At 40.0% G+C, this 18,640-nt stretch overlaps 1 protein-coding gene across 1 annotated transcript in view; it reads right to left on the bottom strand.

The window, feature by feature from the left end:
* Positions 1–17,118, bottom strand: part of OTUD4 (OTU deubiquitinase 4) — a 46,224-nt gene extending 29,106 nt beyond the window's left edge. Inside the window, exons 1-5 of the mRNA XM_030312993.1 lie at positions 16,907–17,118; positions 10,783–10,866; positions 8,221–8,271; positions 1,731–1,777; positions 953–1,025 (exon numbers count right to left, since the gene is read on the bottom strand). Of these exons, the coding sequence (XP_030168853.1) occupies positions 953–1,025; positions 1,731–1,777; positions 8,221–8,271; positions 10,783–10,866; positions 16,907–17,065 (414 nt within the window). The 5' untranslated portion in view covers positions 17,066–17,118. The remainder of the gene's footprint in view (positions 1–952; positions 1,026–1,730; positions 1,778–8,220; positions 8,272–10,782; positions 10,867–16,906) is intronic.
* Between the last annotated feature and the right edge of the window lie 1,522 nt (positions 17,119–18,640).

The following is an 18,640-nucleotide window of genomic DNA, read 5'->3' as shown; positions in this document are numbered from 1 at the left end:
AAAAGTTCAATTTTTCTGATGTTTTACAGTTTTTTTCTTTTAATGTTTATTTATTTTTGAGAGAGCGAGCAAGCAAGAGTAGGGGAGGAGCAGACAGAGAGGAAGACAGAGGATCTGAAGCAGACTCTGCACTGACAGCAGCAAGCCTGATGCAGGGCTCAAACTCACAAGCCAGGAGATCATGACCTAAGCCAAAGTCAGACACTTAACTGACAGCCACCCAGGCACCCTGATGCTTTACAGTTTTAAATGCTTTCTAGTCAACTACTTACACAAGGAGAAATACACACTGATTTTGATTAGATTATGTCATGATCCAGAACTTGGATTGGAAAGGCCAAATCCAGAGCCAAGAAATTCCAAAGTCCTTTTTAAAAAGGCAGCATTTCGCTCAATTCTCCTCCCCCTTACCACCATTAGCATGATGACAAAACACTTCAACTTGGCTTGGATGATTCCAAAACAGGTAATTAAAACAAAGTTCTTTTAATAATGAATAAATTGAGGTTTTTTTCTTTCTAGGCTCACATAAATTTTCAGTTGTTTCCAGTCTGTGACTAGATATTAACACGTAGGCCAGTAAATTATCTTTATAATCAAAAATAAATCACTATTATCCAAGTATTTCTGGATGCAATGGCAGAACCTACTTTCACAAGTTATTTTACTACTTAATGTTTATACTGATGCAAAACAGTCTAGTTAATCATATACACTAGTATTGCAATGTTTTTTCCTCTAGTGAAATGTTAGGACAGTTCTCCACTGTGATTTCTGGGGTAAATCAAATACAAAATATGATTCAGTAATGACTAACAGGAACTTTTAAAAATTATCATAAACTTCATAAAAAACATTTCAAGAAGTCACTTTAAAATTTTAGCTTACAAGGTCAAGGTGGCAAGTGATTCTTTTACTTAAATCCTTTAGAAACACTTAGAAAAATTCTTACCTTTTCAGGAAAATTATTTTCAGTTACTTGTGAAGGAGAAACATTTGGTTCCCGATAAATTATAAAATCTTTCCTGAAAATAAAATTTAGCAATTACTTCTGAGGGAATGTATTTCATGATTTGAGATTTAAGTATTCATTTATTCATTCATTCATTCATTCATTCATTCATTCAAGAGCCTAATATGTGCTAAGGCACATATGTGCTCCAGGCATTGGAGATGGAGCAATAAATAAAAGATAGTAATAGAATAAGTTGTAAGGTACCCATATAAAAGTATCTTTTTAAAAAATAAAACTTCAAATATAATTTGCATATATGTTATCTTTAAATATAATTCTAAAAGGAGTCTTCAAAATTACAAAAACTGTGAAGACAAAATTTTATACAGAAATTTCAAAAAGAAAAAAAATAAAGCGTTCACCTGCTCCTCTACTAGACAGAAGTAGTAAAATAGTAACATGATTTTTTGCCTCAGTACTAGTGGCCATTTGATGCTACTGGCCCTGAGAAAGTAGGAAATCATTCCTCTATAAAGTTGATAAGTGGTATCATTTACAGGCCTGGAAAAATGTATTTCTTTCCAAAAATATTTTGAGAATTAAAATTTCTGAACACTGACATATTTAATGTCAAAATCTTACTGAGACAATTTAAAAAACTTTAGAAAAGATGCTTCACAACCAAGCTTTGCTATTTTAACTATTTTAGTACAACGGAATATACTAATTTCCCACTGACTTTATTTTTGTTTACTTATGTTACTATAAGGTTTACCTGTACATAAGAGAAAGGGCACTTATTTCCACTTGTCCAACCCATTCCTACATTGAAGAAAAAAAGTTGGCATTTAGGTATCTCATACTTTTTACAATACATATGCCTCTATGTAATACCTTAATATGTACCTTTATACGATATATCTAATAAGCTGGAAAAGCTCATTAATATTAGTCTTATGAATACTATGAACACATTTATATAAAACAAACTTTACGTATGTAACTAAAAAGTTACTTAAGAAAACAACCCAAGTCTCTGTTGTAAAAATCCTTAGTAACACAGGGTAAAAGGATAGTTCGTATTGGTGTAATAAGACCGTAAAATGGCATCTCTACATGGAGCACCTGCTGACAAGAACTATGTCCTCTAACCTAGCACCCAAGACAGAGCTTGGAACGTGTATGGGCCCAGAAAATGAGATGTTGAGTAAAAGCAGAACTCAAGAATCAGAAAGGATAAAAAGGAGAAGGTTTTCAGGGTGACTGAAAATACAAGGAAATGGACAGTATATATCAAAATTTTAAATATCCATATACTCTTTGACCCAGCAATTCAAATTCTGTAAACCTATCCTAAACAGGTATTTCATATGTTCACAAAAGTATAAAGAAGGATGTTCACTGTAGCTATTTGTAATAGTTTAAAAAAAAATTTTTTTTTAAAGAAAGCCCAATATTCCACTAGTAGGAAAGGAGAAATCGAATAATTTATGGTTCATCCACACAATGTATGGAACACCATGCAGTCAGGTATACACATATGAACTGACTTTATACTATGAAGTATAAAAACTAAGTCACGGTTAAAAACAATACAAAAAAACAAACAAACACCTATTGTGTATAAGAAAGAAACTGCTATGTTTAGTATATGTATGTGTATGTGTATGAGAACTGGAAGGGTACATCCTAAACTGACAATGGAGACAGGGAATTCAAGATCAAGGAAAATGAAGGACTTTCACTCTTCATTCTGTATTAAATCTTTTACCATGAGAATGTGTTTCTATACCACTTATGAAATTAGTAAAGACTTAAAACCAGGACTCACTAAAGATAATGAGCTGAGCTACAATAAGTGAATGCAGCCACGTTTTCCTTTAAAGAAATCTGACATAAGATTTTAAACACTGTTTTCATCTCAAACAAAGATAATCTTCCCCCCAGAGATTTTTCATTTTAATAGTTCTTAAAAGTTGGCTCTGGTTTTCAAAATGAAACGGGTGCCATATATTAAAATAGACTTCTTAAAATAGGCCTCTCGCTAACAATCAGAGCTTCTCATAAGCGGCTACAAGTGACACTCTCTGGTGTAGAGGAGATCCTTCACTCAGACCAGTTTGCTTAAATCACAAACACATGCTACATCTACTTCATGCAAAAGATGTTACCATCACTTCTAAAAATGGAACATTATTCTAGTGTCAACAAAATACTACCTCTCAAATAATGTACCATTTCATAAGTACTTAATCTTCAGAATAAATTCTGTTGTAGTCTGGTTAAGTAAACAATGGCTATCATAACATTCTGTCTTCTCTAACCAGGGTCAACTTTAAATTATAAAACGTATCTATGTTCTACCATTGTATTCTACCTTAAGGCTATAATTTTATTTACTCAGCACTTCTTATGATGTTTAATATACTTCCTTATTGTGGGTGACAGTAAAGCATTTCTGCAAAATCTGTTTTAACCATAATGAACCGTATTCAAAAACATAAAGACATTAAAAAAAACTTTTGTTCCTAAGGATGCCATTAAGAAAATGAAAAGATAAAGTCAGAAATTGGAAGAAAATATTTGAAAGATACATTTCCAATTACAGAACTCTATCCAGGTTAAAGAACTCTTACAATTTGATAAAACCAGCAACGTTAACAAAAGATGGTCAAAATCTACGAACAGACATTTCACCAAGATAAATGGATGGCAAATAAGCACATGAAAAGATGTTCGACATCAGAGAAATACACAACCACTAGAACAGCTACAATTTCAAAGGCTGACAAGAGTGAATGTTCAAAGATGTAGAGCAGTTGGAATTTTCGTATACTGCCAATGAGGAAGCAAAATGGCAGAGCCACTTTGAAAAAGGTTTTTCAGTTTCTCATTAAGTTAAACATACATTTACCATATGACCCAGCAATTCCACTCCTGTGTGTTAATCCAAGAGAAAAGAAAATATGTCCACACAAAGACTTCTATTATAAGCAAATGTTCTTAGCAGCTTTAATCATGAAACAGCCTAAAACTGGAAAGAACCCAAATATCCCATCAACTGACAAATACATGGATGTGCAAATTGCAGTACTCCGTATAACAAATGACCACTCATCAATAAAAAGGAACAAACTACTGATAGATCCAACAACATCAAACTACTGATAGATCCAACAACATGGATGAACAGATGAACGTCAAGGTGTCTTCCATAATGTAACAGGAGCCAGATACAGAAACTACAGATACTACAAACTGTACCATTCCATTTATATAGTCTAGAAAAAGCAAAACTTACAAAACAGGTCAGTGGTTGACAAGAGCCAGAAGGTGGGGGAAAAGGGATTAAGTGCAAAAGGACATAAGGAACTTTGCAAAGTGACAGAAATGTCCCATATGTGTCTGTAGTGGTGGTTACACAACACCTGTGAAATCTCATCAAATTATACACTACTTAAAATTGGTGTATGTCAATTTTACCTCCATAAAACTGACAAAAACATATTCTTTTTTTTTTTTTTCAACGTTTATTTATTTTTGGGACAGAGAGAGACAGAGCATGAACGGGGGAGGGGCAGAGAGAGAGGGAGACACAGAATCGGAAACAGGCTCCACGCTCTGAGCCATCAGCCCAGAGCCTGACGCGGGGCTCGAACTCCCGGACTGTGAGATCGTGACCTGGCTGAAGTCGGACGCTTAACCGACTGCGCCACCCAGGCGCCCCGACAAAAACATATTCTTGCAAAAAGTTTGAGGCATTTTTCAAAATGTTTCACTTGTTTATTAAGCAAAAGCATAAAGATGCCTTCTCTGAGAACTGGACGAAACATAACAGTTTATCAACTGTATTTCTCTTCATTTCATACATCCTAAGTATCAGGGAAAAAGAAAAACAAAGACATAAATATCTTTTTCTAATAAAGAAGCACAAACATCTGTTCAGAAGGTACCTGTAAAACATCTGGGGAAGAAACCTGAGCAGACTGGGGAGAGCGAAGTGTCATAAAAATAAAAAAGCTGGCCAGCCAGCACCTTGGGAAAGAGGCACTTGTCCCACGAGCTCAAAAGCACAACGACTTCCCTCCTTCCTCTCACACAGACTCCTAAATCAGTCTCAGTTCAGTTCACACTACCTCATTTCCTCCCTTTATCCCCTCTCTCCATTCTCATCTGGTCCATTCTTTCTCAGAACCTCTTAGCTTGATATCCTAAACTGCTACACAAACATTACCCTAACATTACACTGTGGGATTTTTCTTGAGTAAAAAGTTAATAAATGGGCGGGGGGGGGGGGGGGGGGGGAGAGGCATGACACTTGGATGGCTCAGTCAGTAGAGCGTGCAACTCCCAATCTCCAGGTCATCAGTTCAAGTCTCACGTTGGGTGTAGAACTTACTTTAAAAAGAAAAAAAAAAAAAAAAAGGAACAGGGTGCCTGGGTGGCTCAGTCAGTTAAGCGTCTGACTCTTGATTTTGTTTTTTAAAGCAATTTTTTTTTCAACGTTTATTTATTTTTGGGACAGAGAGAGACAGAGCATGAACGGGGGAGGGGCAGAGAGAGAGGGAGACACAGAATCGGAAACAGGCTCCAGGCTCTGAGCCATCAGCCCAGAGCCTGACGCGGGGCTCGAACTCACGGACCGCGAGATCGTGACCTGGCTGAAGTCGGCCGCTTAACCGACTGCGCCACCCAGGCGCCCCTGACTCTTGATTTTGAAGCAGGTCTTGATCTCACAGTTCGTGAGATGGAGCCCCACGTCAAGCTCCATGCTAACAGCATGGAGCCTGCTTGGGATTCTCTCTTCTCTCTCTGTCCCTCATGCTCTCTCTTGAACTTACTCTTTCTCACTTTCTCAAAGTAAACGTTTAAAAAAAAAGGAGGGAAAAAGTTAATAAATGGTCCTGTCATGTCCTTTATTTTCTGTAATTGGAGTAAAAATGACCAGTAACAGGACTATAAAGATAACATTCTGGTGTTTATCTTTCCTAAGATGTTATATATAATGCAATATGGATTTAACATTCATTCAACATACACAATCTAATCATCAGTTTGGCACCTCAAATTAAAAGTAATGATGAAAAAAATTCCAAAAGCGATAAAATATACAAATCTTTTCGAAGATGGGGCGCCAGGGTGGCTCAGTTGGTTGGGCGGCCGACTACAGCTCAGGTCATGATCTCGCGGTCTGTGAGTTCGAGTCCCGTATCGGGCTCTGTGCTGACAGCTCAGAGCCTGGAGCCTGCTTCTGATTCTGTGCCCCTCTCTCTCACTGCCCCTTCCCTGTTTGGTCTCTGTCTCTGTCTCTCTCTCTCAAAAATAATAAACATTAAAAAATAAATAAATCCTTTCGAAGTTTTTGAAGCAGCAGCTTTAAAATAAAAGAAAAAAATGAAAACTTCAGGAAAATGGTTATTTGTGACTATAGAACTCAATACTGAAATCACTGAATTAAAAATGAAGTTAGATCTAGAGAAAAGGCCTTCAGAAGGTAATTGTCTCCAAAACTGGAACAATGCTATACTTACTTCTTTTTTGACACTTCATGTACTGTGTACATTTTTCCATGTATTCAACATTTTTTTTAAAAAACATGCAGTTTGTCTTCCCACCTCTGTGGTCTCATCTACCCCCAAACCATCTCTGCACAGTATTCTATCCATCCATTCAGACAGCCAACAAAGATGCCAGGCACTATTCTTGGTTCTCAACAGTGAACAAAACATACTCACTTCCTGCCTCAAAAAACTTAAAAGGTTTCCCAACACCAGATTCTCAGGCCCCCAGGCGTAGACTTTGATTCAGGTCTGGAATAGTGGCTAGGCAATCTGTATTTTTACAACCACCTCGGGTAATTCCAAATGCAGATGGTCTATGGTTGACACTCTTGAAATGCTAGCCTAAAGCATAAGCTTCTAACTACTGAGCCTAGCACTGAATGCTCTTCTGTGATCAGCCCCACAGATGGCCCTCTGACTTCTCACTACCTCCTACCTTCACATGCTCCATACAAACTGAACTGCTTTCTGAAAGCTGCCTTGCTCACAATTTCCCCTACCCAGAAATGCCCTTAACCTTAGGCATTTTGCATCCAGCAATCTATTCAGACTTCAAATGCCAACCCACTACCTCTTGTTTTGTCTACTTCAGTAAAAATAAAAACTTGAATGCCTATAGCATCATTTCTGTACTTTTTAATGTTTTATTTATTTTTGAGAGAGAGAGAGAGAGCATGTAAACCTGGAAGTGGAAGAAGGGCAGAGAAAGAGGGGGAAAGAGGATCTGAAGCAGACTCTGCACTGACAGCAGAGAAACTCATGAATCACCAGATCATGACCTGAGCCAAAGTCAGATGCTCAACCAACTGAGCCACCCAGATGCCCCACATCTATACATATGATACATGTGCTTTCTCACTTGCGTTAGGTATTTTTCCCTATTACAGGGAAACTTCTGAGAACAGCACCCAAACCTGTTACTTCTGCATTCCCAGAGTGCCTGGCAATTCTTGGCACTCAACAAGGACTCAAACTAGTGTCAGAGAACCAAATGGAGATACCAATTGTTAATCAAACACCCTGTTCCTATATTATCCCTTTTCCTCCCTACCTAAATCCTCTTCTTAGCTTCTTCCTTTGCTAATATCATTTTAAACTCAATAGAGATTACCTCTGAGGATGATGGAATATTCTACAGGGCATTCTATGTGGCATTTCATGGTATTTGGATTTTTACAGGGAGAATAGTTTTGTAAGCAGAAAAAAAAATTCTTTTTAACTTCAACATGACTGAGAAGGCATGACAGTAGGATTTGGGGAAGTGCCATCCTTTTACTCTCAACAGTCTCTTCCTTCTTCTTAAGCTGATCATGGGAAATGGAACTACATAAAAGAATCTGTCTTCTCAGTGGCCTAAAGAAGCAATCAAATCTTGCACCCTGTCGATCATGCCAATACCCGTACCAACACAGCATCCTGAAAATCACCACCAGTGTTATTATAGGTCTTTTATACTACATTCAGATGTCATTATGACAAAGGTAAAGATAGCATGACTCTGTCCTTAGTGAGGCAACATCCAGTATACAGCTCCAACTGGCTTCCACATAAATGCTGCATAAAATGTGCAACTAAGAAATGTTTATTAAAGAAAAGTACTCACTATAACTGCTCCATACACCGTAAGATTACATTTTAATGAATTCTGAATACATTATTTGAATATATAAAAAACATAACATATATTACAGAATCACTGCATACCTGTGGATTTTCCAAACGTTTTAAATACTCTTCAAATGACCCTTCTATAAACTGCAAAAATAAATAAATAAATAAGTCTATTAGAAATACATCGAAACAAAAACCTTTTCATTGTGAATTCCTGAGTTCTTACATGAACCTTGGATACGTTAGTAATGATAACAGTAATACAGGTATATACATTCAACCTAATTATTAAAATACGTAAAAATCATTAAGTAAAGACCGTAAAGATACAAAAGAATTCAGAAAAGTAAACATTATCAGAAAAGATCTCCTGGACAGGATACAGCCAGGCACAGACACAATGTGGTGTGAAGAGGCACTGTGTTGGGAAGACAGGAGTCAACTAGCCAGGAGGAACAGGAAAACCTGGTGGGGACAACAGACTGAGAGAGGAACTCAACTGGACACCTGTTTATAGAGGGACTTGAGCCCAGGAAGGACTTGAAGACTGAGGGAGAAGGCAATTCAAGGTCACTGCTGGTGACATTATGAACAGAGAAACATACAAAGCAGGCACTTAGGGATTATTCTGGTAATGGCCAATGCAGAGAGGAGAATTAAAGAAGGACAATATACTAGCTAAGAAATATTAGTTTACTAATACAGATATGCATACAACTCTTAGGTCAGTCATACTAAAATAAAAACAGAGATGAGAACTAATAATACTATATATTTTGTTGAACCAACTAGGTTTTTCATTTGCTTCATGCTTTAACATAAAAAGTTTATTTAAGCTGTTATGTTTTTTGTTAGCCATCACACTAATTGAGAAATCTCCCAAAGACATTCATCTGAAATACCAAACTCAATTTTATTTAAATTATAGTCCCAGTTAATTTAACAAAGTGATACACTTAGAAACATACACTCTCCAGTCTATAAAAATCTTCTAAACACCCATTTCCTTTTTTGAGACTGATATTAATTTTTTTATTGATCATTAGCTGTCAAATGCCCCAAAAGTATCTTAAGTTTTAACACATACTTATAATAAAATAGCCACATATTTTAAATATCCCACCAACCAGAGGCTACTCTTCTGTATTAGGTAATTATTTATACTTTAGGGGAAAAAATTAAACCCACAAAACCATTTAAAGTTAGAAGAGACCTAACTGGTGTTCTGACACAAGCCTGCATCCAATCTGAGATTCTCCTTTCTAATCAGAAAGTATACATCTAGACTCTGACTAAACATTTTCAGTAAACAAGGCACACATCCCCCACCCTCCTTCCCATGACAGCCTTTTCCAATTTTGGCCAACAGAAATTGTTTGAAGGTACTTATTATAAAAGGAAATTAAAACTTTCCCCATTGGAACTTCCAACTTCTGATCATACCTCTTAAGACTGTAAAGGCTAAATAAATATATGCAAAGCATTTAAACAATGCCTGGCACATAGAAAGTGCTCAACCAATGACAGCAATTTCCACTACTTGTGGTCAACGGTGTTTTATACTCTGAGGCCACTAATAATGATTAACTTGTAATTTCTTTAAAATACTTAAAGACCATTCCACTCTCCTCACCTCTCCCCATTTTCTATCACACCCTAATACTTTTATCTAGCCTCCACACATCACCAGTTTCTTTTTGTAAGACAAGTTCTCAAATCTGATCAAGTGGGTAACTCTCCTTTCCGGAATATATTACTGTCTTTCTTATAACACGGTACCCAGAATACACTCAGAATGTCACCAGTAACATTTTTCCTGAATACAGGAACACTAATGCAAAAGCACATCCAAATTAAGACACTGAAAGAAACACACACACACACACACAAATTAAGAGCTATTTACCTATTAAGTTTTAGAATTGAGTTATTTACAAGGTGTCAATGTTTTTTTGGCAGTCAAAGGGGAAAAATATTAAAAAGTCATCAGATGACATCATTCCAGGTCATAAAACCCAGAACTAGTAAATCCTAAGGCTTTCAATATAAAATGAAAACAGGCCACTGTGGCATCTTATTTCACAGCCTACTATATACTACCGAGAAAATTACAGTAAGTTGTTATACAACATTATAGCAATTATTAATCATTATTTACATAATTAGTGTTGTGATGTGTGATTCATAATGATAAATCCCAAAAAGTAAAAATCTGTAACTGCCTCTGATAAAATCAAAGATTCAGTATTAGGTAAGTTCAGCATATTTTTTTTGCTCCAAGTCTGAAATTTTTTAAATTCACAGAGGATTACCAATCACAGAAAACTATTAGTTAACCATGACAAACAATTCCCTGACCATGACAAAGCTCCCTCTTAACATGCAAGGATTCTGTCCAAGTCATGCTTCCATCTTCCACAGCTCAGTGTCTTTATCATAGAAGCTTTCTAAATGTCTAAATAAATGAAAACCACAAAACAACCTAAAAATATCACAATATAATTGGATTTAAATCCAATAAAGCAGTTTTTTAAGGGGTTTATCTTCATAACCTGCATTAAGAGCCAGCCTGTGAAATTCCCACCAGATCACTTCTACAGGCTAAGATGTAAATGCAAATCAAGACACCATTTCATGTTTAAAATTACAAATTACCGCTTCAAATTTCTCTCTGTTCTCTCGAAGATAGTGAATACAGGCCATTCTGACTTCCACATGGCGAGACTGAGAATGCAATACCTGAAAAGAAAAAGCAACACGTTACTAAGCATTTTGTTAAATGAGGATTTAAGTTACAACCTAGCACTTTCTTTCACACCCAAAATAACCTCAAAACCGATAAAAATCAGTCTCTCTCCATTTGCCTTTCTGTAATTTCTACATCTTTATTCATTCCCACCTCTTCCTCTAGCCACAGATGACATGACATATAAGATCGATACTACTCCTTAAGTCATTCTATAAAGCACTTATTACCATTTCTCCTTTAGGTCACTTTTGTGAGGAAATCTTTGTAAACTTGGATAATTTCCTCTCTTCACCAGCCCTCTTCTACCTCTGCTCTTCACAAAGCATGGCTAACAGAATCCCTGCAAAGTAGTGGTTACCTTCATCCTATGCTTGTTGGAAAAGAGAACAGGCAACTTCAATAAGAATCCTCTTTAAGGCTTTAAGTCTGTAAGAATTAGATTTCTTTTTTCCCAATAATTTTGAATTACTTGCCTTATGTAGAAATTTAGTTCCACTGTGGTTTCAGAAAAACTAAGGTACTCATTCTTAAATCCTTAGTTGTCAGGCTTACACAACTCTTGAAAAAACATCCAAGTGGGCAGCACACGGGATGCAAACATGCTGCTATGTGCTATCACCCCAACAGCCTTGAAACTTGCTCTTTGTCTCAAAATATTTCGTTTTTTTCCTAATTTTTTTTAATGTTTATTCATTCTTTGAGACACAGAGACAGAGCATGAGTGGGGGAGGGACAGAGAAAGAGGGAGTAACAGAATCTGAAGCAGGCTCCAGGCTCTGAACTGACAGCACAGAGCCCGACGCAGGGCTCGAACTCACGGACTGTGAGATCATGACCTGAGCTGAGGTGGGGCCGGACTGAGCCATCCAGGTGCCCCTCATTATTTTTTTTTAAACTAGGCTCCACATACAACATGGGGCTCCAACTCAAGACCCCAAGACCAAGAGTCACATGCTCTACAACCAAGCCAACCAGGAGCCCCAGCCCAAACCAATATCTTAAAGCACTAACTGAAATTAGCCACACTACAAAGATGACCCAAACTCTCTCACATAGTAGTCTCCGTATTCTTATGCTAAACAATTAGTTCAACAAAAAGATAACTTACTGGCATTTTGTTTCTTACTAAAATGCTAAAGGTCTGGTGTGAAAAAACTAGTATTATTAAGTGCTTAGAACTCTTGGCTAGCTTCAAATACTTTAACTATCATGCTTAAAAGATTACAACTATTTTCTATTAATGGGTGTCTCAAATGAAGGTGTTCCTGGTACCTTAAAGGGTCAAGGCAGAAAACAAACAAAAACCCTGAAACATTGAAAATAACCACATATCAAAAATTAATTAACCATATGTCAAACTACTAATAAGGCTCTTAGAATTTATATTAATGTAAAGTAGCTTTAAGAGTTAACAGATCCAGGGTCGCCTGGGTGGCGCAGTCGGTTAAGCGTCCGACTTCAGCCAGGTCACGATCTCGCGGTCCGTGAGTTCGAGCCCCGCGTCAGGCTCTGGGCTGATGGCTCAGAGCCTGGAGCCTGTTTCCGATTCTGTGTCTCCCTCTCTCTCTGCCTCTCCCCCATTCATGCTCTGTCTCTCTCTGTCCCAAAAATAAATAAACGTTGAAAAAAAAAAAAGAGTTAACAGATCCAGCCCCGCATCCACTCTGGGGGCTCTGCAATGACAACACAGAGCCTGCTTGGGATTCTCTCTCTCAAAATTAAACCAAAAAAAAAAAAAAAAAAGGGCATCACAGGTCCACTCAGCAAACAATAGATGTTGGAAAGGATGCAGACTTTTACACTGTTGGTGGGAATGCAAACTGGTGCAGCCACTCTGGAGAACAGTCTGGAGGTTCCTCAAAAAATTAGAAATAGAGCTACCCTGCAACCCAGGTATTCACACTGCATTACTAGGTATTATCCAAAAAATACAAAAATGTTGATTCGAAGAGGCACATGCACCCCAATGTTTATAGCAGCACTATCAACAATAGCCAACTTATGGGAAGAGCCCAAATGTCCACTGACTGATGAATGGATAAAGAAGATGTGGTGTGTATATATATATGTGTGTGTATATACATATGTACACACACATGCACACACAAATGGAATATTACTCAATGATCAAAAAGAATGAAATCTTGCTATTTGCAACAACATGGACGGAGCTAGAGTTATTATGCTAAGCAAAATAAGTCAGTCAGTGGAATTTAACATAACAGATGAATATAGGGGAAGAGAAGAAAAAAAATAAGATAAAAACAGAGAGGGAAGCAAACCACAAAAGACTCTCACAGATAGAGAACAAACAGAGTTGCTAGAGGGGTGCTGGGTCGGGGGATGGACTAAATGGGTGATGGGCATTAATAAGGGCATTTGTTGAGATGAGCACTAAATGTAAGTGATGAATCACTAAATTCTACTCCTGAAACCATTATTTACACTATATGTTAACTTGGATTTAAATAAAAGAAAAGTTGGGGCGCCTGGGTGGCTCAGTCAGTTGCGTGTCCGACTTCAGCTCAGGTCATGATCTCACAGTCCATGAGTTCAAGCCCCGCATTGGGCTCTGTGCTGACAGCTCAGAGCCTGGAGCCTGCTTTGGATTCTGTGTCTCCTTCTCTCTCTCTGCCCCTCCCATGCTCATACTCTGTCTCTCTCTGTCTCAAAAATAAATAAAAACATTTAAATAAATAAATAAATAAATAAATAAATAAATAAAAGTTACAAGTCCAAATAAGTGATTTCCTCTCATTCAGAGTGAGCAGATAATTCAGCAAAACGGAGGCTCTAGCTGCACATTTTACAAGTCTCTTTGATAACAGCCAAGGTTCATTTGTACTCACTCACAGAACCAGAGGCACAACTCTCTGGACAGCTAGTTATGTCTTTACATTAAGATACACTGAAGATGCACTAGCTGAGGTTAGCGATGAGTTTGTTTTCAGCATACTAGCTGGTTTTCAGCTTAACAGAGTACACCTAACATTGCTATCTTGGGAACTATTAAAAAGCCCCCTATATATTCAAAACTTCCGGCTCTGGAAGAAATGTTTACGTATAAAAGTAACCACCACACAATTTTTTTTTTTCCAATTCAACAAATGATATTTAGCAAACACTTCTTCCACAGAAGCTATTTTAGACACTATTAAGAATCAAGGTATTATTACTTTGAGTAAACCAGTGTCCTCTGATAGGGCTTCCTACCATTAGCCAAGCGAAGATAGTCTTAAAGCCATTTACCTAGCAACAGGTGGCAGACATTAACTGAATAAAACTTATTTTCCATCAAAGACAATGGCAAGCAAATCTGTCTTTTCCCCTCTTTCAACAAAGATTTTATTAGCACGTGAAATCTGAACCTGTCACTCAGAAACAAAATTCTCAGCAACTTCCTTAAGGTGTAGGGTGCTGGAGCTTTTACAAAGTCAAGCACTGCAAGAGAAACAAGGTTAAATGACAACTATTTAAAAAGTGTAACTGCAAATGAGGATGTATGAACAGACCCGAATCAAACCTGCAGCCTGGAGCAGAGCTTGTGCAGCTGATACGCAAGTCTGGGGATGAGAACTGAATGTGTGTTGCTGTAAGCCAGTATGATTTTGGCATTATTATTTAAGCAAAAGTTGGTAAAAGAATATCCCACCATAAAGACAATGACAAAAGAAAACAAAATAGAAAAAAAAAAGTGTAACTGCAAGCTCAAGGACACTCAGGAAGAATGCAAATATTAAGACAAATATCTCTGCTAATTATTATACACACACACACACAACCTAGAAAATAGGAGACTTTCCAATCTTCACTTGGGACAAGACAGTGATAAACACTGGGAAAGGCCGAGACATACTGCTTTAGCAAATCCTCTAAGAGCGCCCTATTTTTAGCTCCATGGCCACAGAGCTGATTCAGGTCAGGCCTCCTGCAGGCCCAAGTCCAGAAGTGTAAAAAGGGAAGGACCTATCTAAATCAGGTAATTTGGAAGGAAAGACTACTCCTAATTGAAGTCTCTCCCCCACCCTTTCCCCCAAAGACTGCCAATTAGATTACTTACTCTGGCTCCTTCTTAGAAATGATAAATTATTTTTATATTATTGGGAAAACTGTTGGCCAAAAAGTAAATCTTTTGTACATACTTTTAAAGAGCACACCCTTTAAGCCTGACTTTGGTGTTACTTCCCTTCCCACCCCAACACACATGCACTTTGCCTTTAGCCATGAAGGCTACACCCTTAATCCTCGTGTAGTGAAGAAATGAGCTTCCCCCAAAATTCATGGTATTAAGCTTTCTAAGCTCAGTATACTAAAAATCATAATCACATAATCAAAGGGGGGTATTTCCTTATATCTAATTTAAATCCTATTACAAGATACAATAAAATGTGTTCTATGACAGGAGTAATGAGTTCTTGACACTAGCTTTTGCCCCTTTCTACCTAAACATAGAGATCTCACTTCAGTAAGAGAGGTTTCTGTATAATCATGTTTGCCAATTATGGCATACGATATAGAAATTACACACAGTTTTCTACTTCAATATAAACTAGGATCTGGATAATCCAATGCCAAATAAGCACCATACTTCCCTTATTTCAATTCATTTCTACCTCCTTCCTTACCAATCTCTTGCTAGAGCTAACACTATGTATAAATAAGGGCTGATGAATTCACTTCCACCCCTTTCCCCTGCTTCCGGAGGTGCTGAGGAGTCCACGGGAGGGTGAGGAAGAAGAAGGAAGGCAGATGGAGATCCAGAAAATTCACAAATGGGACAGACTGTTTACTAACAGTAAAGACTGGGGTGGGAGTGTGTGAACATATCCCACAACACTGAAACATCCTAAATTTCTAAAAATGAGAGAAATCTAATGAACTGAAAAAGAGCTGGATTTAGGGAGCTGTACAAAGAATGTCTGAATGACAACATCAGCAACATAATACAAAGCTTATGTAGTTAAATCAATGTTAGAAAAAAAAAATTTTATGATACAGATGCGAAAACAAGGGCCTCTGGAATATAGCTGGCCCTCAGAAGTTGAAAAAAATGAGAATAGTCTACAGATGTTAAGTAAAACATTTATTCATAAGTAGAAATTTTGGGAAACTATTTAGCATTCAAAAAAGGTGAGAAAAACAGAAACATAAAAACTCCACAGGAAGGGAAGAGAGGAAGGAAAAGCTCTTAAGCTGAAGGAAAGCAAACTGTGAAAGGTATGAAATACACACCAGGGCAGTAATGTGAAACTTTTGTCCAACTATTTCGACAGCTATTTTTCAATATAGGATGGGTTTTGGTGACTGCATACCAACTACACACTGTTATGTAACATGGAAAAAACTCTCTTATAAAAGAAAAAAATTTTCCTGTTAGAAAATGACCATTAGCAGGGGAAATTCGGTCAAGAGCCTAGAGAACATCCAACACCAAAACAGCCTTTTAAGAAGAAAATTATTTTTAATAAACCTTGCAGAGTCTAACAGAGGGTGGAATCTACTCCAAGACAATTGTTTTAAAACAGTTATATTTTTAAAAGGCTGACTTTCCCAAACTACATTTTTCCGCTCTGAAGCGGACATCGACGAACTAGACTCCCCCACATTCCAAAGTCCAGTAGAGAAAAAACAATGCTCAGCGAGTTATGCCGGGTGCACCACCTCCTCTAGTAAACACCGGTTTACTGGTGTGAACGCTGTGCTTATAAAGCCGAGAGAAGGTGAATGCGGAACAGAATGGAAAAATATCATTTCGCCAAGTCCCCGGCAATCAATCTACCGAACAAGGCGCTCAACAGGCCTCACAGGTTGTCCTCATTATCTCTACACCAAGAGGGACAACACCCAGTTAATTTATGTGTTTTTAAGTTTCGATTTACAGCCTCCAGACCCAGGAAAGTGTCCCATTCCGGCGTTACAATGAACCGCTGTGACGACAGCCGGGCCACGCGCTGCTCCGGACGTGGGCGGCCCGCAAAGCTGCCCGCCGCCTCTTTCCCACCCAGCCTTCCCCGTCCCCCACCTCATTACCTGCTCCGCCACGGCTCGGAACAGGCACGACCCGTCCTTGGCGACCAGTTTCCGATACAAGCCCAGTTTCCGCAGATAGGCGTCCATCGGCGTCGCGTCCTCGCGGGGCCCCGCGCCGCCCTGGTCCACGCCGTCGGAAGCGCCGACGGCCGCCTCCATGTTGCCGGTCCTACTGCAGGCCAGGCGCGGCGCGGGCTAGCCCCACATGGCCGCGCCGCCGGCTCCTCGACGCCCCGGCCTAGGAGGGGCGGCGGCTCGGGCTCGGGCTCCGCGGGCGGCGACAGGCGGCGGCGGCCCGAGGCAGCGGGCGGCGCTCCCCGCGCGCATAGGGGAGCCCTGCCTAATGCATGGCTGTGCGCACGCGGCCGCCTCCCGAGGGACCACGCGCCCGGCGGCAACGGGGGCAAATTAAAGAAACCCCGAACGTGAAAAGTCGCTGCCCGGCTCAGGAAAACAGCCGGGGGTCGCCGCCCCCACAAGTTTCCTCGTCCCGACCGGGGTGAGGCGAGGAAACCCCCGGCACCCCGCGTGCGCGGGGCCGGCTCAGGGGAAGCGAGGCCTGCGTCCCCCGCGCGCTCCCCACCCTAGGAGCCGAGGAAGCCAAAAGAGAAAGACGCGGCCTTTCCTTTCCCCACCTCGCAGGAGGGCGCCGGAGGGGCGGAGAGCGGGTGGGGGCGCCCGGCGGAGGGCAGCACCCTCACAGCCCAGAATTTGTTTTCACTTTCGGCCCCACAGCGGAGAGGACGCCGGGAGGTGTAGTTTTGGCAGCGGCAGGAAGTCGGCTTGCGGAGGGTGGGGACGCGCGGACCGTCCTACCCGGGGGAGGTGCCTGGGAGGCACGCGGACTACAAGTCCCTACAGCGCGGGCGCCGCCGCTGCCGGGAGCCGGCTTCGCGCTTCCCGGGCACCGCGTCCGCGAGCAGGCCGAGGGTGTCCGCGAGCCGATGCGGGGCGACCTGCGCGCGCAGCCCCGCCCGCCCGCCCAGCTGCCTACTGCGCCGCGGGCCCGCGAGAAGTGCGCGCGCCCTGCTTGCGTGGAGTTGCCAGGGACACCGCGGCGGCTAGGTCGGCCCTTTGTGTATTCCCAAACAGAGGGCGCACCTGTCTGCTCCCCTCCCCCCGGCCTCTTCTGGCGTTTCCATGGAGGTGGCTTTAACGGCTTAAGCAGAAAAGAGAGCTAATTGGCGAGGTCTCCTGGAACTGGCACTGTGCGGGACGACACAGGCTGTCCATAAATCAACCGTAGACTGCCGATTCCTTTTAGAAATTAGGACTACAGCTCCTGCCCTATGGCAAGATGATGTCTTTGCCACAGAGTGTGTTCACCCTGCCTTTGTAACTGCACACCGTAGCACAAAGTGATGTCACTGGTCAGAAAAAGTATTTCTTCTTCAAAAATCCATCTTGTAATTGCTTGATAACATGCTGGATTTGCCGTGGGTTCCAGCAGTGTTTGAGGCTTCCAACTCAACTTTTTACTCTTAGAAGCTGAATGATACGTTATGCTTTAGAACCCAGAATTTATCCAATATGTTTTTGTGACACCAGAATTTAACGGTGCTAATATACTACCGCATTTGGTGTTCTAATTATCAAAATACACAGTTAATCATAAACTCTACTCCAGTCTTGAGGCCTTATGGGGACAAGGGAGAGAAGAAGAGAAAAGTGTAGGGTTACTCTAGATTTAGACATGTAGTCAAACTCGGATACAGGCAGGGCAGGCCAGATGGT

Source organism: Lynx canadensis, chromosome B1, assembly GCF_007474595.2.
Source record: "Lynx canadensis isolate LIC74 chromosome B1, mLynCan4.pri.v2, whole genome shotgun sequence".
In the NCBI taxonomy this organism is placed as follows: Eukaryota; Metazoa; Chordata; class Mammalia; order Carnivora; family Felidae; genus Lynx; species Lynx canadensis.
Note: the sequence above shows the minus strand (reverse complement) of the source record. Positions and strands in the feature narration are given on the sequence as shown.